Source organism: Lynx canadensis, chromosome A2 (assembly GCF_007474595.2).
Source record: "Lynx canadensis isolate LIC74 chromosome A2, mLynCan4.pri.v2, whole genome shotgun sequence".
NCBI classification, from domain to species: Eukaryota; Metazoa; Chordata; class Mammalia; order Carnivora; family Felidae; genus Lynx; species Lynx canadensis.
Window position 1 is genome coordinate 113577839 of NC_044304.2, and position 24888 is coordinate 113602726.

The window sequence follows — 24888 nt, forward strand, 5'->3', positions numbered from 1 at the left end:
TGCTGGATCTTCAAGGGGCACATATGTAAGACAAGCACAGTGTGTTTCTGTATAGTGCTTGCGTTTGGTTGTGTCTGTGATAGAGTGACTGTGTCTCGGCACAGGAATTTCAGAAATCCGGGTGATGGAGCCCACCTGTCACTCATAGTGTGTTACCACCTTTTCTGACAAGGATTAGTCTTCCTTCAATCACTAAGAGGAAAAGTCTCAATATTCAAGTGGTTAGTAGAGGGTGTGCAAGAGTGAAGCAGTTTTAGTTGAAATAAGATCAGTGAAAAATTCCACCTTTTTAGAGGAAGCAGAAAGCTGGAGGACTGTTTAGTAGCTAAAATGGTGGAAGCGGGTGCCTTGAGTTTAGGCTAGGACTGAGGATGGAGTGGGGAAGAGGCAGCAGAAGCAAACAGATCAGAAGATGGTCATGGTTTTTTTTTTTTTTTTTCAACGTTTATTTATTTTTGGGACAGAGAGACACAGAGCATGAACGGGGGAGGGGCAGAGAGAGAGGGAGACACAGAATCGGAAACAGGCTCCAGGCTCCGAGCCATCAGCCCAGAGCCTGACGCGGGGCTCGAACTCACGGACCGCGAGATCGTGACCTGGCTGAAGTCGGACGCTTAACCGACTGCGCCACCCAGGCGCCCCAAGATGGTCATGGTTTTGACCATCCTCCTCTTGTCTCTGTTGACCTTCACGTCCGCAGTGAGAAGTAGAAGCTGCTCACCTAAGTGGAGTTTGTCATAGAAATTCCTGGAGGAGAGTAGGTTCACTTGACACAGTTGGGGAATAGGTCATGATTTAAATGAATGCCTTCATGTGAAGGTAGTCTAATATTCACAGGACAGAGACGTTTAGGTGTGTGACAAGGAAATAGACTACCTCGCTTTAAGTCATAAATTATATATCTCGTGAGGATTAACCTTGATTGCCCTCCCAGAACAGTTAATATAGGGTTAACCACAAATTGTATAACAATATATTCACTTTTTGTGTTCATTTTGTAAACGCGTTGCCCCTGCTTTGATTTCTGTTGCCTCTCTTTTACTGGAGTTCTCTCCACAGCCAATGTATAAGTTACACAACAAAATCAGGAGTATTACAATGTGTGGGTAAAATAAGATATTACGTTAATGTTATGAGATCCAAAAATTAAGCCTTATAAATGTGGCGCCCGGCCACTAAGGAGTTTTCACCCTCTTTTTGGCATCTTGAACTCCTGGTCCTGGCCTTTGTTTGATGTCACCTGTTACAAGTTGTTCAGCTCCAGCTTAAATTCAGTTGGCAGGGCATCTGGCCATAGCAGATGAGCTTTTCACAGAGTACTGTGCGTTCTGGGAACAACTAGAAAAGCTGGATGAAACAGTTAATTAAATCAGTTTAATATGTGCATCAGAGTATTTAAAGAGCATCAAAGAAAAGTCTAGAGTTCAGGGGCTAAGATATGAGCAGAAAGAAACCACAGAGAGATTTGCCTAATGTTTCCTGTTGATTTTTTTCTTGGCAACATTTGATGATTTACAAAATATGACAAAGAGTCTGAAAACCTGGTCAGAACTTTGATCAGTATCATGGAACTGAAAGAAAGAGAAAAAACAAGAAATGCAAACTGGAACTGGGATTGGGTACCAAGGAAGATGTTAAGCAGAGAATCAGACCATGATAATGAATCATTCTAAGGTCAATTGGGTATGGATGTGCAGGGGTGGTGGAAAAGGGGATTCACCATATATGGTATCTAAAAAGTTCTAGGTAGATGTAGATGTAAATTTGACAGGTGCAACAATGAAGTGTATAACATCTGAGAAAGAATGATCTTTGAACAAAAATTTCTTTTTTAAATTTTTTAAAAAGGTTTTATTTTTAGAGAGAGCAAGCGAGCACGAGCAGGGGAGGGGCAGAGAGAGGGACACAGAGGATCTGAAGCAGGCTCTGCGCTGACAGCAGAGAGCCTGATGCAGGGCTCAAACTCCAAAAAAAGCAAGATCGTGACCTGAGTGGAAGTCGGATGCTCAGCCAACTGAGTCACCCAGGTGCCACAGCAAGCAAAAATTTAAGTTGGATATGCAAGTACTGAGTGTAGGGAAAGGTTGATGGGTTTGATTGTGTTAAAGTTGAAAACTTTGCCTTATCAAAGGATACTATTAAGAGATTAACACTGTAAGCCGCAAAGTTGGAAAAGATGTTGGCAATGCCTTAAAAAAAAGACTTATAGGCAGAATATAAAAATAATTCTTACGTCCAAAGAAGCAAGGACAGATGGATAATCCAGTATAAAAGGGGGCAGAACACTTAAGCAGGCTATTCCCAAAAGAAGGTATTCTAAGACCAGTAAACATAAAAAGTTGCTTCACTTCTTAAGTCATCAGAGAAATGCAAATTAAAACCACAAAGAGAGATACACTTGTGCTTCTGGGCAAGATAGAATAGCAGCTGAATTTACCCACCTGCTTGAAAGCACCAAAACTCCAACAAAATATATGAAACAACAACTTTCTTGTCCCTGGACATCAGACAACAGAGGATAACAATTCATGAGGGACTTGGAACAAAGGAGATGAGCTCTGTGATGGTCCCATTTTCTTCTTTGAGTGAGTTTCCAAGTATGGGACAGGGAGGGGGAGCCGGGCATGATCTGGTAGGCTCTTTTGAATTGAGGGATCTGAGCTGAGAATCCAAGGAGAACAAGGTAGCTGGAGTTTGCAGAACTGAGTGCCAAAGAGGAAAGAACTGTAGAGCGAGAACCCCAGAAACTTCTAGAGCGGCTTCTTATAGTCTTCAGCAGTGGGAATAATTAGCCCTGGATTACATACTGTTCCAGTTCTGTCAAACAAATCCTTTTTAAAAAATTGTTTTTTGAGAGAGAGAGAGAGAGTGTGAGCGGTAGAGGGGCAGATAGGGGAAGAGAGAATTCAAGTGGGTTCCATCCCATGAACCGTGAAATCATGACCTGAGCTGAAATCAAGAGGCACTTAACTAACTGAGCCACCCGGACACCCCTGCCAAATAAGTCTTGAAAGCAAGATCCAAGGGCACCTGGGTCGCTCAATTAGTTAAGTGGCTTTTGATTGTGGATCAGATATGATCTCATGGTTCATGGGATTGAGCCTCATGTGGGGCTCCTCGCTGACAGTGCACGGCTTGCTTGGGATTCTCTCTTTCCCTTTCTCTCCGTCCCTCCCTGGTTCACATGTGTACTCTAGTTCTCTCTTTCAAAATGAATCAACTTAAAAAAAAAAAAAAAAAAGCAAGACCCAAAAAGATCAAAATGTTTTGCAAGTAATTTAACTGCATCCCAAATCAAAGCTCAAGAAGATAGGAATAATAATGTATTCAGCTCCAAGCAGAGTAAGTTTACAATGTTTACAATGTCTGGTACACCACTAAAGATTAGAGGACATGTAAAAAGGCAAGAATATCTAACTCTCATAATGAGGAAACAAATCAATCAAAACTGATACAAATGTTAGACAAAGATATTAAAAGTGACAGCTTTATTAGTATGTTCCAAAAGGTAAGTAGGGATGCAGAAAAGATAAAGTTCCATGTGTGTATATTGGACATCTCCAAATGGAGGAAGGGAAACAGAAAAAATCCCGGCAGAATAACAGCCAGAGGTTTTCTGAATTGATGAAAAGAAATCTATAGATTTAAGCTCAAACTTAATTGTGAACACAAGCACATACTATAAAGAAAACTATACCAGGTCAGTCAAATTGGTTATAACCAGTGATAAATTCAAAGATCATCCATAAAGTCATATTATGCACAGGAGAATAAATGGAAACATGATGAGAGGCTTCTCCATGCAAATGAGAAAAGAGTGGACCAACAGCTGTAAAATACTGAAAGAAAAAAAAATCAACGTATAAATCTTTATCCAGTGAAAATATCTTTTAAAAGTGAATGCAAAATGAAGATGTTTTCAGACATTCAGAATCAGAAAGATTTCATCACCAGCAGACTGTCAATACAAGAAATGTTAAAGGAAGTGCTTCAGGCAGAAGGAAGATGATACCAGATGGAAATCTAGATCTACACAAAAAAATGTGACTGTTGAAATGTTAACTGTATGGAACTAGACAAAACAGGCATATCAGCCGTCCATCAGAAGGCAGCATGATAAGAACAGAGACCTTGAAATCCTACATGAGCTGCTTCTGTTGATTAGTAGCTATGTTACTGCTTTACTTTTCTGAACATCAGTTTCTTTGTATACCAAATGGGGAAAACAGTAGGTACTATGTCTTTAGTTTCTGAGCAAGGAATAATGTAAAGAGACAAAAATACTTAAAATATAATACTGTAAAAATGGCCACAAATTCTTCCCCTCCATGCATCCAGGCCCTTTTAGTGTCTTGGTGCAATTTTTATCAAGGGTAGAATTCGTTTCTCCTTTTGGATTAGTGTGTGACTTGTTTTGGCCATTGTATCATTAGCAAGAGGTTTGACAAGTTCACACACACTGGGACTTACCCCCTTTCTGTTATTCAGAAACCTCTGACCACCCTGTCATGAGCAAGCCAAGGCTAGCCTACTGAATGATAGGCATATGCCCATACCCAAGCTATCAGCTGGGTAATCATCACATATACGAGAGAAGCCATTGATCACAAGGGACCACAAACAGGGTAACCAGCTGAGGTAATCCAAAAGCCAACACACACAGTTGGAAGCTAAGAAGTTGTTGCTATTTTAAGCCACTGAATTTTGGGGTAGTTAGTTATACTGGAAAAGCAGATTGATACACGTTAGTTAGGGATTCACATACGCATGTCTCAATACATGAATAGACCAAATACACCAATATCAAGGACTTCTACGTGCTGCTGATTTAAAATAAAAGATTTTACTCAAAATTTAGAAACAAAACATAACTATCAAGTGCTCATCCACGGAGCTAATCTTCTCTGGTTCGTTTTCACTTTTTTGGTTTGTTTTCTTGCTGAAGATACCTTGGTAACCTCGTGGCACTGTTTTGACATCATGGGGATGGAAGAACTGGTGAGGAAATCATGAATTGGTGGATTTCCCCCTTTTTTCAGTTTGTAGAGATAGTTCCTCAGACTTTGACATGACTTGGCATTAGAAAAACTTATACTCACACAATGAGAGAGCAAGATCAATTGCACCAAAAGGTTAAAATTAAACTCAAAATATTAAATAATAAGGATATGGGACAGGGGAATCTTCTATCTAGCCATGGGGATTGTAAGTTGATAGAAACACTCAGAAAATCTATTTAACGGTGACTTATAAACATGAGTATAAGAATACATTATTGGCATGCCTTGGTGATTCAGTCAGTTGGGCCTGTGACTCTTGCTTTGGGCTCAGGTCCTGATCCCAGGGTCTTGGGATCAAGCCCCACGTTGGGCTCTGTGCTAAGCATGGTGGAGTCTGCTTAGGATTGTCTCTTTCTCCTCCTTTCTCTGCCCTGCCCCACTTGTGCATGCTCTCTTTCTCTCTCAAATAAATTTTAAAAGAATACATTATTATCCAGCATTTTTTTCTTCTCATTGTATACATATGTGAACCGAAAAACATATACAAAAGTTTTCAAACCTACATTATTATTATTCATCATAGACCCAAACTGCAAACCATCTAAATATACTTTAACAGCAGAGTGGTATGTTCCTAAAATGGCATACCACTTAGCAATGAAAAAATGTACCTAATAACATGAATAAGCCTCACTAACATAATGTTGAATTACAGAAGGTGGACCCAGAAGTACATATTGTATGAATCTACTCAGGTAAAGATGATGTCCGTTTTTTGAGAGGAGGTACTAATGGCTGCCATGGGCAATTAGTTTTTTGGCTCCGAGCACATTCTATTTCTTAACCTGCTCAAGAAAGGATGCTGTCTTTTGTCAAATGCTTTCTCTGCATCTATTGAGAGGATCATATGGTTCTTGTCCTTCCTTTTATTGATGTGATGAATCACTTTAATTTTTTTTTTACAGATATTGAACCAGCCCTGCATCCCAGGTATAAATCCCACTTGGTCATGGTGAATAATTTTTTTAATGTATTGTTGGAGCCGGTTGGCTAATATCTTGTTGAGGATTTTTGCATCCATGTTCATCAGGGAAATTGGTCTATAGTTCTCCTTTTTAGTGGGGTCTCTGTCTGGTTTTGGAATCAGGGTAATGCTGGCTTCATTGAAAGAGTTTGGAAGTTTTCCTTCCATTTCTATTTTTTGGAACAGTTTCAAGAGAATAGGTGTTAACTCTTCCTTAAATGTTTGGTAGAATTCCCCCTGGAAAGCCATCTGGCCCTGGACTCTTGTTTTTTGGCAGATTTTTGATTACTGATTCGATTTCCTTACTGGTTATGGGTCTGTTCAAATTTTCTATTTCTTCCTGTTTCAGTTTTGGTAGTGTATATGTTTCTAGGAATTTTTCCATTTCTTCCAGATTGCCCATTTTGTTGGCATATAATTGCTCATAATATTCTCTTATCATTGTTTTTATTTCTGTTGTGTTGGTTGTGATATTTCTTAACCTTCTTAGTGGTTACAAGAGTTGTGTTAACTTTGCTGAAATTTGTTAAGATGTATACATGTGATTCTTTTTTACTTACCTATTTCAAAAGGTTATTTAAAAATTCATCATTTGTGTTGTCACTGTATTTATATAAATTTATGTATTCATGCTATAGATGTTAAACAGAATCAGCAGTGTGAATACGTCCAAGTTACATTAATAGAAAAATCAAATTGCAAAATATATATTATTTTGTTTTTAGTAAAAACAAAACTAAGCAATGCTTAGTACCTCATATTGCCTATAATTATTTACAAAATTTATAACTTAGTCTTTTTGGATTATATAAGTAATTTATCTCCATTATTGAAAATTTGAAAAGGATCAGAATTATATACTGCTAGATACTTGTACTGAGTGATTATAGTGTTTAATGTGTCTATGTGTATGTCATACATGTTTCAAATTAGAATGTTCTTCAATAATATGTTGAATGTTTATAAAAGGTTTGATTTGGGGCGCCTGGGTGGCGCAGTCGGTTAAGCGTCCGACTTCAGCCAGGTCACGATCTCGCGCTCAGTGAGTTCGAGCCCCGCGTCGGGCTCTGGGCTGATGGCTCAGAGCCTGGAGCCTGCTTCGGATTCTGTGTCTCCCTCTCTCTCTGCCCCTCCCCTGTTCATGCTCTGTCTCTCTCTGTCCCGAAAATAAATAAACGTTGAAAAAAAAATTTATAAAAGGTTTGATTATATGAATATGCCATAATTGATTTAACCAACTTCTAGAACGTTTTTGCAGATCGAGACTTTTGACAATGTTGCACGTCCATTTCCCTGTACTGTCACCAATACTGAGTAATATTATTTAAAAAAAGAAAACTAACGTTTTGATAGGCTGGCTTAAATTTTTGCTCATGTGCAAATAACAGTCTCAATTTCATCTTGTTTAGAGAGGATAGACAGTAGACAGGACTGCCTACATTTTGGACATTACATCCACACAAGCATTATCTTCGTGACTCTTAACCATTAACATGAATAAATGAGTTAATGACTACAAGGGAATGAGTCTTGAGGTGCTCCCCATGCCAGGAGTGATACTAAGCTTTTATGGTTATTTTATCTCAGTCTGCAGAGGCGTCTTTCATAGATGGAGCAAACATGAAATTAGATATAGGCAAAAGGCAAGTGCTGAGCTTTGAGAAGATACAAGAAGCTATAGTAATTTCATTTTTCTTGCCCTTTGCTTTCCAGGTTAACATAGGGTAGGCCAGCTAATGTGAACACTGTGTTGATATGCATTTTACAGTATAAAACTACCTAAATGAGTTAATATTTTTTACTCTATTTAGATAGATAAATATAGGTTCTTAAATAAGCAGCTCTCCCTGTTCACAGTTCCCATGTATAGGAATTTCAGCTAACAAGGATTGGTTAAATAACACCAGTCCCCCAACAACATGGTCCAAGGTTAAGATACTATGGTATGTTAACTGCCAATAATTATGAAAAGCAGAAATCTCATTGCTCGTTCTTCACAAAAATCACTGGGTGAATAGCAAATGTGCATGATGCCTCATGGACAGTCATATTATACTTTTTGAAGTCTCTCCATGTTTGGCCATCACACGTATGTTACTCAGTTTACACAGAGGCAGCAAAGCATGTACTTTGCTACCTCCTTGTCCCTAGAGATGAACCCGTGTACCATTTTATAGATACACATAACTGAATGAGGGAATTTGTAATAAAGTTGGAAGCACAGAGAAGAAATGAAAATGGATCACGCCGGAAGTTAAATTTGAATCAAGTATAGAGGTACTTACAGAAGAGAATGCTCACTGGGAATGACAGCTCTATACCATTTGAGAATTTCTACATTTGCAGCCAGAGGGTTTTAGTGAAAATGAACTTACTGATAGAAATGAAAGCACTTGTTGTGGCAAAATGGATGAAAATGTCCCAAGGGAAATAAGGGAAATGTGACCAGCCCCTCAAAATAGCTTCACATTAAAGAAACTCTGAAAGAAATTTCAGGACGTTAAGAGCTCAAAGGATAAAATGTTGGAAGCTGATCCAAATGTTGAAAGGAGTATGGCGATTCTTGATGACCTAGAAAAGATGCTCACTCTGTATCTTAAGTTCTAAGATGAGAAGGCAAACACTAATCGAACTACCCCGATAAATTTTCAACCAGGTTTTCAGTATTTTGCATATTTAAGTTACAGTGTACTGAATATTTTTTAATGTTTGTTTATTTTTGAGAGGGAGACTGAGCACAAGCGGGGAAGGAGCAGAGAGCGGGAGACGCAGAATCTGAAGCAGGCTTCAGGTTCCGAGCTGAGCTGTCAGCACAGAGCCTGATATGGGGCTTGAACTCACGAGCCATGAGATCGTGACCTGAGTAGAAGTTGGATGCTCAACCAGCTGAGCCACCCAGATGCCCCTGTGATGTACTAAATAGTTACAGTTTTTATCTCCTTGTACTTATATAACCAAGAGAAAAAGGGAGTTTAATGTTTTAACAAAGTTTTTTAAAAAGTCTGAGGATAATCATAAATTTTCCATTGATTATTAAGATTGCACGGTAATTGTTAAGATTGCACACTACTATGTGAAGCGAGGACTGACTGCCTCTCTTTCAACTTACTAGTGGATGGAGGTACCTGATTTTATATAAGCTATAAACTGAGGGAATAACATTTCAGTGTTTCTTGGTAACCTTTTACAAACCTATGTAAATATAAGGACGTTACTGACTTGTTTGTGATTTGAAGTGTTCAAATCCTTTCAATTTCTTTAGTGAGATAAAAACACGGGCCTATAAGGCACTAATTTTTCTTTTTAATTATGAAAGGGTATTGTAAACATTAACCTAGTAAAGAATTTTGTTTTTCTGTTAAAAAATCTAAAGAGATATTCATAGAAACGGGACAAATTTGATGACACCAGGGTCCACACTAGTTAAAAAACAAACGAAACAAAACCAATAGCTGTATTTCCTCAGAATCTTTAAATAGAAGACAGAATATGAAAGCCCCTGACTTCAAACATGCCAGGGATAAGTATCAAGAGCACTGGAAGCCATGGGGTTTGCATTTCCTGGTCAATGATTGATAGACTAGAAGACTAGAAGTTCTTTTGAAACTGTTGTCTCACCAAAGCAAAAGTGTCTGAGAGAGTCTAATGGTCGAGGTCTCATTGATCCTGCAGCTTTTCACCTGAATATTATTTAGGCCCATTACACGGTAGAAGCCATTAAACATCTGTGCCCTTCCTAGCCACTTGAGCTGTGCCAGTGAGTTGTCAGATTATTAGAGATACTTTCTGTGTATAAATGTCCTCTGGGTAATATACAGGGATGGAGGAGAAGAGGATAACCCCAGCAGTGATCATCAGCTACCGCTCTATCTTTAAGCGAGAGTCTCAAAAACTCATCTTTTTTAAACTCTGATTTCTCGCCGTGGTTTTCTTTAATACGAAAACTGCAAATACAGCGTGAATGTTAAGGCCAAAAGCTTCAAAGATTAAATCACTCCTAAGGAGTTGCTTACCAATGTTGGTGTTGGTGTTCTCATGCAGGAAATTTAGATGGGTTGATGTTCCTAGAAGCTGCTATTGGGATAGTTTTCAAGTTCAGTTAAACTGAATTTCTAGAAAAGCTCATTACAGGGATGTCACCTGTATGCTGCTAGTAAATGCTATATAGCTTTAAACCATCTTCTGGTGATCAGCATCTTTTCATTTTATTTTTATTGAGTTAAAGTTTACATAACATGAAATGAGCCATTTTAACCTGTAGGATTCAGTGGCATTTTGTACACACAATGTGATGCAGGTATCACCTCTGTCTAGTTGCAGAATACCTGCACTCCAGAATAAAACCCCACGCCCATCGAGCAGTCGCTCTGTGTTCCTTCCTCTCTCCAGCCCCCAGCAGCCACCAATGTGCTATCTATCTCTATGGATTTACCTATTCTGGACATTTCATATAAATGGAACTGTCTCATACATGGGCTCTTGTGAATAGCTTCTTCTATTTAGCATCATGTTTTCCAGGTTCACCCATCTTGTATGTAACAGCACTCCATTCCTTTTGTGTCTGAACATTATCCCATTGTATGTATGTGCCACGTTTTGTCCAGCCATCCACCAGTGGGCATTCGGATTGGCTCCACCTTTTGGCTCTTAATACTGCTATAAACACATGTGTACAAGGATTTGAACATTTGTGTACAGGTACCTGCTTTAAAATACTTTGAGTATATACCTGGGAATGGAATTGCTAGGACTTACAGTAATTGTATGTTTAACTTTTGAGGGACACCAAACTGTTTTCCACTCAGCAGCGTTTATTTGCACCATGTGTGAAGAGAGGCCTCTTCTTCCCATTCCTGATACTTGCTCTAGTACACTGTCTGTGACTTTGTCTACCCCAGAAGAGGTAGAGCAGCTTACCTGATTGTTCTCCTTGTGAGTCTGCCTTGGGAATGCATGTCTTTTCTTTTCCTCTGTGCCAGTGTTTGTACTAAAGAGGCCTGTCCTAGTCTGATGCTGATAGGACTGGATAGACAAATACTGCTCTTCTAGTATTCCGTATTCCAGTTAGGATTTAATCTCCAATTGGCCACTAGCTGAACAAATGTTGATCTGTGTCTTTTCATTTAGTTTTATTTTTCAAATAGTCTGGGACCTATGGTCAAGTTCAGCATGCTGCTCATTGGGGGTTCCTTTGCAGATGCCACAATTTAGGATATAACAGTTAATGATGCCAGAAGAATTTAAACTTTGTAGTTGAGGCCTGGATTTGGAGGTTTAAAATCTAAAACCCACTCATTTTTAACAATGTCAGCTTGACAAAGTCATCTAGTATTTCAGCTCCAACTTTCCTTATCAATACAGATGGGGAAATTTAGGGCACCTGGGTGGCTCAGTCGGTGGAGTGCCCCACTCTTGGTTTCAGCTCAGGTCATGATCTCACAGTTCATGAGTTCAAGCCCCACACTGGGCTCCGTTCTATCATTGAGGAGCCTGCTTGGGATTCTCTCTCTCTCTCCCTGTCTCCCTCTCTCTCTGGCCCTCCTCTGTTCATTCTCTCTCTCTCTCTCTCTCTCTCTCTCTCTCTCCTCTCTCTCTCCTCAAATAAACTTTGAAAAAATTTTAAAAAATGGGGAAATCCTATTTACTTTCCTGGTATAACAAATATACTGTAGGGTTCACTTTAATATCAAACCAAGTACACAATAACATAAGACACAATACGAGAGTAATATTGTATGTAACTCAAATTTTTGTTTCAGAAATTTTAACATAACCTTCTTATAGTAGTAAATGATTTTTTTAGAGTAAAATAATATATCTGAATTTTAAAAACTTGACCACACAATTCCCAGTATGATGATTGCTAACAGGTATATGGTGCAGGTAAGTTGGTAAGTGTCTAATCTTCAAGGGTAACTTTTCATGATAACCATTCACCACCCAGCACCTGATGATGCAGCCAACGTGCCTGGCCCCTTCTCTGTCAAGGTCATTTTAAACTCTGGAGTTTAGGGAGTGATTTTTATTTTGAAGGAAAACATTTCGAGACAACTCTCTAACTATATAAAGTTTTGTGAATTCGTATGGCATTATCTCTAGATTACCAGAATATATCTCCAGTAAGAAATGCTCTCATCTTTTCAAATTATCTTAGGTAACACGTCACCTTGCCAAACTCTTCGACAGCATTGCAGATCTGCAGTTTGAAGATGAGGATGTGTCTACCCCCAGAGCAATTGGAATGTACAGCAAAGAAAAAGAATACGTCCCATTCCAAGCTGAATGCGAATGCATAGGCCATGTAAGATATGATTATAAAGTTGTCTATGCTACAGGAGTATTTTTGGGATAATTTTTTTGAGAGAGGGCACGCATGAGCGAGGAGCGGGAGAGAGGCAGAGAGAATGGCAGGGTCGGGGGGGGAGGGGAGAGAGAATCCTAAGCAGGCTCCATGCCCAGCATGGAGATGACCTGGGGCGGTCCCACAACCATGAGAGCATGACTGTGAACCAAAATCAAAAAGAGTCAATTACTTAACCCGCTGGGCCACCCAGGCTCCCCTCAGTGTAATTTTTAAAGGTTGAATTGAAGAAGAAAGAAGTCAACTCCTGTCACATCAGTCGCTGGTTAGTTGCGTGCTCAGAGTTTCCTGTTTGCCCACGTCCAGTGTGACTGCTGTGCTGTGCCAAACTCTGCCATGCTTCCCAGTTTTGCTCCTTTGGCTTCAGCACATCAGAGAGTCTCAGAAATGCTAGCAGTCGAGCTGGTCAGGAAGCATTGTCACAGATTGAATGAGTGGACGCCAGAATGAAAAGCCGGTTCAACCCAGTGACCGAGCCTCCTATAAAGCTATTGGTTTCGTCACAGAGAGTTTGAGGAAAGCAGCACCTTGGCAGTAAAGCGTGTTTTAAGAGGCTTGTGGTTCAGGATTGTGATGTGAATGTTGTAAATGGCTGCTCATAAATAAAGTCGACTGAATCTACCAGGCCGATGTCCCATACTCTTAATTACCACGTGCACAGACAGTTAAGGTAGCATATTCTCTTCTTGCACAGCCTAATACCTGAAAAATACTCTTAATGGTTAAGTGCAAGAATGGCTCATTATGATTTATGAAAGCATTCTTGGCGTTTTCAGATGATGTAGAGAAATTGCATCTTTTTATGATGATGCTTGAGCAGATTGAGTTAATCCAGAGAGTCACGGAGACCATAGCCTCCATTACAGAAACTGTTCAGGTTGAGGCAGGTTCCTTAAATGTCCCTTGCTGAAATGTGATGGGAGCCTTTTAAAAAAAAAAAAAACAAAAACAGGGGTTTTCTTTATTCCCCTCTGTTCCTTTTTAATATTGTACCAAGAAATCCTGCCAAAATGAAGGGAAGCAGATGGTGGAATACTTTGATTAAAATGTATTTTTTGATCTCTTGTGGGTCTTTAGGATATATTACAGTGATTAGAAAAAGTCACCATAAACTATCTTGACAAAAGCGTGTTGCTGTCTGGTAACCTCCCCTGCAGACTGGTAAGCCGACTGGCGTAGTGCCCAGAAGGACGACAGTCCATTTGACGGATGTGGTTGTCACTAGCAGGAGCCCTTGGTATTGAAAGTTTTCACGGTGCTCTAATTTATTCTATATAAGCAAGTTAGGCTAGAGACTCGAGCATATACCACATTCAGTCTCTAATTGCCTTGTTTTTATAAAAAGATGCTCTTTACGTCTTTCCCTCCCTGCGCTTTTATGATTGGTTCCTCCCAAATTAGACTATTTGTATTTGTTATATTAGTGTTTATTGAATACCTACTATGTGCCAGATGCTGGGTTAAATTTCTGGGGATCCAGAAATGAATAAGACATGTTCACTGTCTTGGAGGAGCTCTTAGTTTTCCTGGAAGAAATGGGTAATTATAATGAATTATAATGAAGAAATGGATAATGATAATGGGAAGTGGTAATTGTTTTCACAGAGGGTTGGGAAGAGGCTGATGAAATATCAGAAAGGGAGGGTTTGAGCCACATCGCATCAGTTTATTTTCTCAAATCATGCTGAACGAAGTTGCCACTCTTGGCATATTCATCTGAGCACAAGGCGATACATCACCTTATATGTGTATTCAGTCTTCCCAGATGGACTGGAAAGTTCTTGAGAACAGGTGGCCATGTTGAGGACCTGGATCCCAGAGTACTCTGGGATATGCTCACATGGCTGTCTGATTTACTGAAGAACTAGTTGCTGGGTAACATCAAGAGGTGGGCTTAGTGACCCAGTTGGACTTAGTCATGGTGAGACTGGAGACCCTGAACTCAGGCAGGTGAACAGTGTCCCATTACGTAGTCAGAGGAGAAAGCTCTCAGGATATTGGGCCCGCTGCCAGCCAGTGCTTCCTTTTTCTTTCAGTAGAGAAGGCTGTCAGCTCATCAACTACCTATCACTCTTTCCAAGTCCTCTAGAGAAAGATACTCTAGGAATGAATGTTTCTGCCATCTTCACAGAGGCAGACAAAGAAAACAGTTTTAACATTTTCACAATCTCATGTGGTCTTTGGAATTTATTTATTACAGTCATTTTTTTATTGAGGTCGATTATTTGCAAATAGTATGTGTATTCTTTTGTTAGTAACACCCATGGAAACATATATGCGGATAAATATAACAAAGCATATTTGAACATAATAGAAACTGGGTAAAATACATTATGTGGGGGCAAAATAAACTTGGGTTTTTTAAAACAAAGATTAACTTTCACAAGTCAGCAGTTGTCCTCTCTCTTACACTTTCCTGCTGTTAATTTTTGACAAGTGTGAAGATGAGAGCCAGTAGGGGATATAATTAAGACACTTGCTGAAAATACTTTGTCTTAAGAGTTAGAAATAGGATTTTTAGAGGAATTTTCAGTATATTTAAAAATTATCAAAAAGAAAACATTTTTTAAAAAATCAATCTGCCATTATTCCCAAAGCTCTAGAATCTTACTCTAGCGTATTACTCTGTAGATGGCTGTGATGTTTGGTTTCTCAGAACACTGTGCATTACTACAGGGGATCTCGATCCAGAACCCCCTTGTCTTCACATCTGAGAGACAGATAGTTGAGAACACATGTGTTGAGGCTACAGAAAGTTACTGGGCCATCTAGCAGGTGAAATGAGATGAGCGCTATCCTGGGAGAGGACAGGTTCGTATAGGAAGGACTTCATCCGTTGTTGTTCGTCTTCCATTTGTGTTCTGCCTCTTCCAGTTTTCTCTGTGGGTTTAAAATAAGTCCACCCTAGGCCCCACCGTCCACATGGCCTTTGAGCTTATAGGAGGATGGAATTATCCCTCTTCCGTAGTTCAGCCTGTGCTAAATCATTTCATTTTGCTTCAAAAGGTGGAAACGTGGCTGCTGCAGCTTGAACACACTATGCAGGAAACTGTGCGACATTCCATCACAGAAGCCATAGCAGCCAGTGAGGAGAAACCAAGGGAGCTGTGGATCTTCGATTTCCCTGCTCAAGTTGCACTAACAAGCTCGCAGATCTGGTGGACGACGGATGTAGGGATAGCCTTCAGTAGGCTGGAGGAAGGCTATGAAACGGCCCTAAAGGATTTCCATAAAAAACAGGTATTTTATAGATTCATAATTTTGAGACTTGACGGGACTTGAAGAGGTAAACATTCATTCATTCATTCATTCATTCATTCATTCATTCATTCATGGAGGGCCTTCTGTGTGCCAGGCACTATGCTAGGACTATTTCAGCAATCAGTTGTTTAACTTTTTCATTTTCTAGCTTTGTGTTATCCTTCTAGTTTGCTACAGGGGTTAAAAAAAATCTCATCCATTATCCTCCAAAGCTCTAGTATGTCACAGATACCTAGATACTGTGCCTATTCTTTGCTTCTGTGTAGGACTCTCTTCATCTAGGCTAATGATGTATTTATTACAAAATATGTACATGATTTGAATGACTCAGAAAGATGGAGGGCTGTTCAGCAAAGACAGATGTTTTCATGTATTTTGGGTTTTGGTTAATTATAAGACACAGATGAGCAATTTTGGAAAACAGCCTTTTTGAATTCCATGTTATTCACCCCAGTTAGGCTATGACCTCTACTTAAGCCTCCCATCTTAAGGTGAGCTCATAGTTGTGAAACAATTCAGAGATAAGGCCTTTCTGTCGGCTTTTAGATTAAGGGAATACTAGGCTTGAAAGGTATTTAAACATTAGTGTGTCTACCTTCTTGTTTTGAGTGGATCAAGCGTGAATCGAGAGATATTAAGTAACTTGCCCGGTGTCGTACAATGTGTAAGTAACACAGGCAGGGGCAGCAGAAGTCAGAATGCTTTCCTCGTCTCTCCATTACTGGTCCTCCTAGCAGTACTTGTAACTCAGTCCCTTAAAAATCAAATAGATTCAGAGGGGGAAGGATACTTGTAACGTTAAACACATTCAGGAATTCTAGGTTTTAGAGGGTGCTGATTATTCTTTTAATTTTGCTTTAATCTTGAGTGGAGACAACCTGATTTGTTTATGTTACTAAAAGAGTTTTTGTATTGTTGCTTTTGGGGAGGAACTATATTCTTGATAATCATCTTGAGGAAACTAGGGCATTGGTTTAAGTTACAGGATAGATTTTCAAAAGTGGCTGGTTTCCTCCTAGGGTCAAGAGCTTTACAATTCTAGTTGCTGGCCCTTGGATGAGGAAGCTAAGTAGTTAATTTTTTTTTTCATCAACCTTAATAGTAAATTAAATTGCAATTAATTATATTATGGTTTTATTATAAAATACCTTTCTGGTTAATCGTGATATCTGTGCTTTTATTGTAAGTATTTTCATTATCTGTGAAGTAAGAATTTTAAAATAGTTACAATATCCTTTTAAGTTTCAGGTATAATCAATCATTGCTCAGACTTAAATTTTTCAACATAGATCCTCCTCCTCTATTTTTCCCTCACTTCATTTAATGGTCTCCTTGCTTCCAGTGTATCATTTTGTGTGATTATTAGGATATTCAATTGCTTAAGACCGTAAATGATATTTTATGTATATTTCTTCTATCAACTTTATTATTTTCGATTTCATGATTTCTTATTAATGTTTATTATTAAAAATTAAGAAGAAGAAAGTATGGGGCACCTGGGTGGCTCAGTCAGTTTAGCTTCTGACTCTTGATTTCGACTCAGGTCATTATCTCCCTGTTCATGAGCTCAAGTCCCGAGTTGGGTTCTGTGCTGAGTGTTGAGCCTACTTGGGATTCTCTTTCTCCCTTTCTCTGCCCCTATCCTGCTCAAGCTTTCTCTCTCTCTCAAAATAAGTGAATAAACATTTTAAAAAAAGATTTAAAAGTGTTAATTAAAAAAAAAGGGTCACCTGGGTGGCTCAGTCGGTTGAGCCCCCGACTTCACCTCAGGTCATGATCTTGTGGTTTGTGAGTTTGAGCCTTGCATTGGGCTCACTGTCAGTACAAAAGCCGGCTTCAGATCCTCTGTCCCCGTCTCTCTGCCCCTCCCCTACTTGTACTCTCTGAAAACTAAATAAACATTAAAAAATGTGTTTCTAGGTATTTTTTTGATGAACAAAGTATAGATTGAAAAAGGAAAATAACTTTTCTTTCCTTTTTTCTTTCTTTCTTTCTTCTTTCTTCTTTTTTCTTTCTTTCTTTCTTTCTTTCTTTCTTTCTGTTTATATCCAGGTCAGTTTGCATATAGTGCAAAAATGATTTCAGGAGTAGAATTCAGTGATTCGTCCCCTACATATAATACCAGTGTTCATCCCAACAGGTGCTCCTCCTTAATGCCCATCACCCATTTAGCCCATCCCCCCCACCCAAAAACCCTTCCAGCAACCCTCAGTTTGTTCTCTGTATTTAAGAGTCTCTTTTTGCTCTCCTTGGTTTTTATATTATTTTGCTTCCCTTCCCTTATGTTCATCTGTTTGGTATCTTAAATCCCACATATGAGTGAAGTTACATGACTATTGTGACTTTCTCTGAGTAATTTTGATTAGTATAATACACTCTAGTTCCATCCATGTTGTTGCAAATGGCAAGATTTCATTCTTTTTGATTGCCAAATAATAGTCCATTGTGTGTGTGTGTGTGTGTGTGTGTGTGTGTGTGTATGTATGTGTATATATATATGCATGCCACATCTTCTTTATCCATTCATCCATCGATGGACATTTGGGCTCTTTCCATACTTGGGCTATTGTTGATAGTGCTGCTATAGACATTGGGGTGCATGCACCCCTTTGAAACAGCACACCTGTATCCTTTGGATAAATACCTAGTAGTGCAATTGCTGTTTTGTAGGGTTACTTCTAATTTTAATTGTTCCATACTGTTTTTCAGAGTGGCTGCACCATTTTACATTCCCACTAGCAGTGCAAAAGGGTTCCTCTTCTCTGCATTCTCGCCAACATCTGTCATTGTCTGACTTGTTAATTTTAGCTATTCTGGTGTGAGGTGGTATCTCATTGTGTTTTTGATTTGTATGTCCCTGATGATGAGTGATGCTGAGAATTTTTTCATGTGTCTGTTAGCTATCTGGTTGTCTTCTTTGGAAAAGTGTCTACTCATTCTTTTGCCCATTCCTCACAGCTATTGTTTTTGGGTGTTGAGTGTGATAAGTTCTTTCTAGATTTTGGGGTACTAACCTTTATCTGATATGTCATTTGCAGATATCTTCTCCCATTCTGTCGGTTGCCTTTTAGTTTTGCTGATTGTTTCCTTCACCGTACAAAAGCTTTTTATCTTGATGAGGTCCGGTAGTTCATTTTTCTAAAGTTGGTTTATTTTGAGACAGAGTGTGAATAGGGAGGGACAGGGAGAGTGCGAGAGAGAGAGAGAGAGAGAGAGAGAGAGAGAGAGAGAGAATATGAATATGAATCCCGATGTGGGGCTTGAATTCACAAAACCATGATATCATGACCTGAGCTGAAGTTGGATGCTTAACCAACTGAACCACCCAGGCATGCAATAATTCCTTTTGCTTTTGTTTCTCTTACCTCCAGAGACCTGTCTAGTAAGAAGTTGCTGTAGCCAAGTTCAAAGAGGTTGTTGCCTATTTTCTCTTCTAGGATTTTTTTAAATTTTAAATTTTATTTTTTTAAATTTACATCCAAATAGTTAGCATCAAAAATTAAAATTAAAAAAATTAAAATTAAAATTAAAAAAATTAAAAAGAGAGATTGTTAACTAATCCAACTAGTTAGCATCTACTGAGAGGATCACGTGGTTCTTAACCTTTCTTTTATTGATGTGATGTATCACATTGATTGATTTGCAGATATTTAACCTGCCCTGCATCCCAGGAACAAATTCCACTTGATCATGGTGAATAGTTTTTTCAATGTATTGTTGTATCCAGTTGGCTGATATCTTGAGAATTTTGACATCCATGTTCATCAGGAAAATTGGTCTGTAGTTCTTTTTAGTGGGGGTCTTTGTCTGGTTTTGGAATCAAGGTAATACTGGCCTCATAGAGGGAGTTTGGAAGCTTTCCTTTCATTTCTATTTTTTGGAACAGCTTGAAAAGAATAGGTGTTAACTCTTCTTTAAATGTTTGATAGAATTCTCCTGGAAAGTCTTCCCGCTCTGGACTCTTGTTTTTTGGGAGATTTTTGATTACTGATTCAAATTCTTCACTGGTTATAGGTCTGTTCAGATTTTCTATTTTCTTCCCATTTCAGTTTTGGTAGTTATATGTTTCTAGGAATTTGTCCATTTCTCCGGATTGCCCAATTTATGGCATATAATTGCTCATAACATTCTAGTCTTATGTTTGTATTTCTGCAGTGTTGGCTGTAATCTCTCCCCTTTATTTCTTGATTTTATTTATTGGGTTCTTTTTGTTTTTGATCAAACTGGCTTGGTTTTATCAACTTTGTTAATTCTTTCAAAGAACCAGCTCCTGGTTTCATTGATCTGTTCTATTTTTTTTTTTTAATAGCATTGATTTCTGTTCTAATCTTTATTTCCCATCTTCTGCTGGTTTTGGGCTTTATTTGTTGCTCTTTTTCCAGCTTTTTTAGGTGTCAGATTAGGTTGTGTATCTGAGATCTTTCTTCCTTCTTTAGGAAAGCCTGGATTGCTGTGTACTTCCCTCTTAGGACTGCCTTTCCTGTGTCCCAGAGGTTTTTGGCTGTCATGTTATCATTTTCATTGGCTTCCATGTACTTTTTCATTTCCTCTTTACTTTCTTTGTTAACCCATTCATTCTTTAGTAAGATAATCTTTAATCTCCAAGTATATCTAGTCTTTCCAATTTTTTTTCTCTTGGTTTATTTCGAGTTTGATAGCATTGTGGTCTGAAAATATGCACGGCATGATCTCGATCTTTTTGTACTTGTTGAGGGCTGATTTGTGACCCAGTATGTGATCTATTCTGGAGAATGAAGGAAAATAATGTTTAGAAAACTTAACCATAGCATTCACAGATTCTCTTCCCATAGATAACCATGGATGACATTTTGGTACAGAGACATCAAAGTTTTTCCTCTGTCTTTTTTTTTTTTTTTTTTTTTTAATGTTTTTAATGTCTGAAGGAGAGAGATACAGAGCATGAGTGGGGGATGGGCAGAGAGAGAGGAACACAGAACCACAGAAGTTCCAGGCTCTAAGCTGGCAGCACAGAGAGCCCGACACAGGTCCTGATCTCACAAACCCTGAGATCACGACCTGAACCAAAGTCGGACGCCCAACTGACTGAACCATCCAGGTGCCCTAGTCTCTCTCTTTCTATGTGAATGTGTAGACACCTCTCTCTCTCTCTCTCTCTCTGTATAAACACACAAGCGTGTGTGTGTCATTGCCTAGCTATTTATATAAATAAATTTTTGTGCTGATATATATCCATGTATCTAAATCTACACAGAAAAAAATAGTTTGTTGTTTTTTTACCTTCAAACATTATTACTTTATATTTTCACTCAATGTGTTATCTACATTTTTGCTTGTCGTAAATTATATATGTATATAAATTGACACTAAAAACCACCAAATAGTATTCCTTTATATGGATATACCAGAATTATTTCCTGCCTCCTCTGGGTCTAGTCTGAGAGTCTGAGTGTTTAGGCGGCCCTATTGTAGGTTCTGTGGTTCCAACAGTGAAGGTCCTCCTTTCAGTGTGCTTGTGTTCTAGTTAGCTGTTAATAGATCTTACCTCTTCCTCACAAGGACTTTGCAAACCTTTATTCTGATCTCCATGTCCTATTTTATATGCTGCTGTTTAATTTTTTTTAATCAACCTTTACTTGTGTTACTTTATTCTTATTTTTTTAATTTTTGAGAGAGATTGACAGAGTATGAGTGGGGGAGGGGCAAAGAGAGAGAGAAACACAGAATCTGAAGCAGGCTCCAGGCTCCAAGCTGTCAGCAAAGGGCCCAACACGGGGCTCGAACTCACGAACCGCAAGATCATGACCTGGAGCCACTCAGGTACCCTACTTGTGTTACTTTAAATCTTAGATTTATCAACATATTTAGCAGTGACTTTGCTCTTTTTTTTTTTTTAACCCCATTTCTTATTTTTGAAATTCATTTCCTTTCTTCTTGTAATGTATCTCTTAGGGGGTTGTGAAGTGATGGATAATAAGTAGGAAATTTTTTGATCCCTTTATTTTGATTTCCTTCTTCATATTTGAATCCTAGATTTCTTCTTTAAAAAATTTTTTTACTATCCATTTATTTTGAGAGTGAGAGAGAGAGAGAGCAGGGTAGGGGCGGAGAGAGAGGGAGACACAGAATCCGAGCTGTCAAAACAGAAGCCGGACGCAGGGCTTGAACTCAGGAACAGTGAGATCATGACCTGAGCCAAAGTCAGACGCTTAATCGACTGAGCCACACAGACACCCTGAGGCCTAGATTTCTAAGTTGAGAATTACTTACTTTCAGAACTTTAAAAATATTGTATTATCTTGTGCCCATCATTGTTTTTGTACACTTTAGGTCAAATTATTTTTACTTCATAAGCAATCTGTCTTTGGTCTTTGGTTCCTTTTATAATCTTTTCTTTTTGTGGTTCTGATGTTTTATTCTATTGTATCTAGTTGTAGATTCCCCCCTGACCCCCCGCCCCCGCACCACTGCTTTTAAAATGTAGCCTGCTAAGGACTTTGTGAACTTCTTGAATCTTCAGTTACAGGTCTGTCTTCAATTCTGGAAAATTTGTCTCCATTTTTTGTTTGATCGATGCCTTTTTCCATTTGCTGTATTTTCTTCATTTACAATTTAATCTGCTATATGTTGGGGTTTCTCATGCTGTCCTTCCTGTCTTTTAACCTCTATCTCATATTTTCAAACTCTGAATTATTTGTGTTGTAATTTAGGTACCTTTTTTTTAGGTAACTTTTTGAATAGTTTATTATTTGGTAATCTTTACATCCAACATGGGGCTCAGACTTACAACCCCCAGTTTAAGAGTTGTGTACCCTACCATCTGAGCAAACCAGGACCCGCTCAGGTGGTGTTTCGAATCTATCCTCCCATCACTAATATTTTTTTTCTTATAGGTTGATGATGAAGAAAAAAGAATCTAGGTCCAGATTATGTACATTAAAATGTCAACTCATTCGCTGTGGTTCATTAGCTGTGTTGCTTTGGGTGTCTTAAATAACCACTCCGTGCCCTCAGCATCATAGTCTGTAAAACAGTAATAATAACAGCACCTGTATCACAGTATTGCTAGGATTACGTTAATGTATTTAAAACACCATTTAAAAGTGCTCGACAAAATTATTTTTTTTAATTTTTTAAATGTTTATTTATTTTTGACAGAGAGAGAGAGAGAGAGACAGAGCATGAGCAGGGAGGGGCAGAGAGAAAGGGAGACACAGTATCTGAAACAGGCTCCAGGCTCTGAGCTGTCAGCACAGAGCCTGATGTGGGGCTTGAACCCACAGACCATGAGGTCATGACCCAAGCTGAAGTTCGATGCTCAACCAACTGAGCCACCCAGGTGCCCCACAAAGAACTGGACAAAATTTAAGTTAGCCATTGTTGCTGTTGTGAAAATGGCAATAACAATGGTGTCTGACGTGATGCATAATTTAATTACCCCCACAATTGATCATAAAGATTTATTTATCATAAAGATTTTAAATCTACAAAAAATGAATTGTGTAATGATCTGCAGACCTAACACCAAGATTCTGCAATTAACATTTTAGTTATCATGCTGTCTGTGCTTCATCCACCCTCTGTAGATCCCTCTTTCCACCTTCTTTTTATTATTCATTTTAAAGGGAATTGCACATGCCAGTAATCTGTACCTATAAACATTGCAATCTAAATATTCCTTTTGTCAGTTTAAGTTTGATATTATATCTCAATTTCCCAAATCTCTTTTTAGTTCTTTAAAATCTCTTCAGCATGGCTTTATTTTTGTCTCAATTATTTTAAAGAGACCTTTTTAATAGTCTGATTTAGATTGTTCTAATGCTAGTTCTTTTAAGGCTGGTTATCTGTTAAATTGAATTGGTTTTTTTATGTTCATTTTTAAGTTTATCTAGGTTTGTTTTCTCTGTAGGAATTCTGTGTGCCACAGAGAGAGCATGTGTCTCTATCGTGTGTGTTCGTGTTTCTTCTAGGTTTCCACAGGTTTTGTGGATTCTTTTTTTTTAAATTTTTTGTTTCAACGTTTATTTATTTTTGGGACAGAGAGAGACAGAGCATGAACCGGGGGAGGGGCAGAGAGAGAGGGAGACACAGAATAGGAAACAGTCTCCAGGCTCTGAGCCATCAGCCCAGAGCCTGACGCGTGGGCTCGAACTCCCGGACCGCGAGATCGTGACCTGGCTGAAGTCAGACGCTTAACCGACTGCGCCACCAGGCGCCCGGGTTTTGTGGATTCTGGATTAATTTTGTGGTTGATTACTCAGTTTAGGATTTTTAGATCCCTTGGCATAGGCTTGAGGTTTTGATATCTCGTAGGGACTTTTTTCCTCTCCAAAAGCCCAAGATATTTCAGGCTTCACCTTGCTTCTCTGAGCTGGGGGGTTGAGTTTTTCTAGAATCCTTTATTAGACTCTCTACAAACTCTGGGGATCTCAATTCTATGTCAGGGTCTCAATTCCAACTCCCCAGTCTTGCTCAGGAAGTGTGAGAGACAGAATGTGTTCCCGTGTAGCAGTTTTAAACCTCAGTCTCTGGATGTTTGGAATCTCTACCCAGATCCCACTTTAGGGTGCTGTGGTATCAGCATATTAGCTACATTCTACTGTTGTGCCTTTTGAGGCACATTCCTGGCATCAGGGGACTATCACACACACACCCTGCCCCCAGCCTCTTCTCCTCCTCTCATGCCCTTATCTCCTTCGGCATCTCTCCTGTTTGACTGTGGACTTGGCACATGAGTGGATTTTTGCTTTATTTAAAATAAAGCAGTTAATAACGGAGTGCTCATTCATCTTAATCCCGTATGTGTGCAGAGTATCTGTGTTATTATTACTACTTAATCCGGGCATCAGGTATTTTTTTAAATTTGGGCTACCATTAACAATCCTACAGTAAACAGCCCTGTATGTTACGTACATACATACATGTTGCACATATTTTTCTTTATTTTTTCGGGATAAACTGCCAGAAGTAAAAATGCTAGGTCCGAGTATAACTCAGTTAAGCCTTTGGAACATTGTGCAAATGGAACTTCCCAGTATCAGTGTATGAGAAGTGTCCACTCTCTATCCTGTCAGCAACATCAAGTTGATTCTTTTTATTCTTATAACTAAAGGTGGTCATATCCCAGGAGCTTCAGCGTATTCCACTAATGAACAGAATTTAGGTTTTTTTTTTTTCCTCCCTTAAAATAGTTTAAAAATTTTTTTACTTTAAGAGTTACATAATGCTTCTTTTTCATGTTGAAGGAGAAGCAGTGAAGAAGG

At 38.8% G+C, this 24888-nt stretch overlaps 1 protein-coding gene across 3 annotated transcripts in view; it reads left to right on the forward strand.

The window, feature by feature from the left end:
- Window positions 1-24888, forward strand: part of DNAH11 (dynein axonemal heavy chain 11) — a 359611-nt gene that overhangs the window by 112000 nt on the left and 222723 nt on the right. For all 3 annotated transcript variants that reach the window (XM_030308072.1, XM_032592424.1, XM_032592423.1), the window contains 2 exons: window positions 12179-12325; window positions 15392-15625. In XM_030308072.1, coding sequence (XP_030163932.1) covers window positions 12179-12325; window positions 15392-15625 — 381 coding nt within the window. The remainder of the gene's footprint in view (window positions 1-12178; window positions 12326-15391; window positions 15626-24888) is intronic.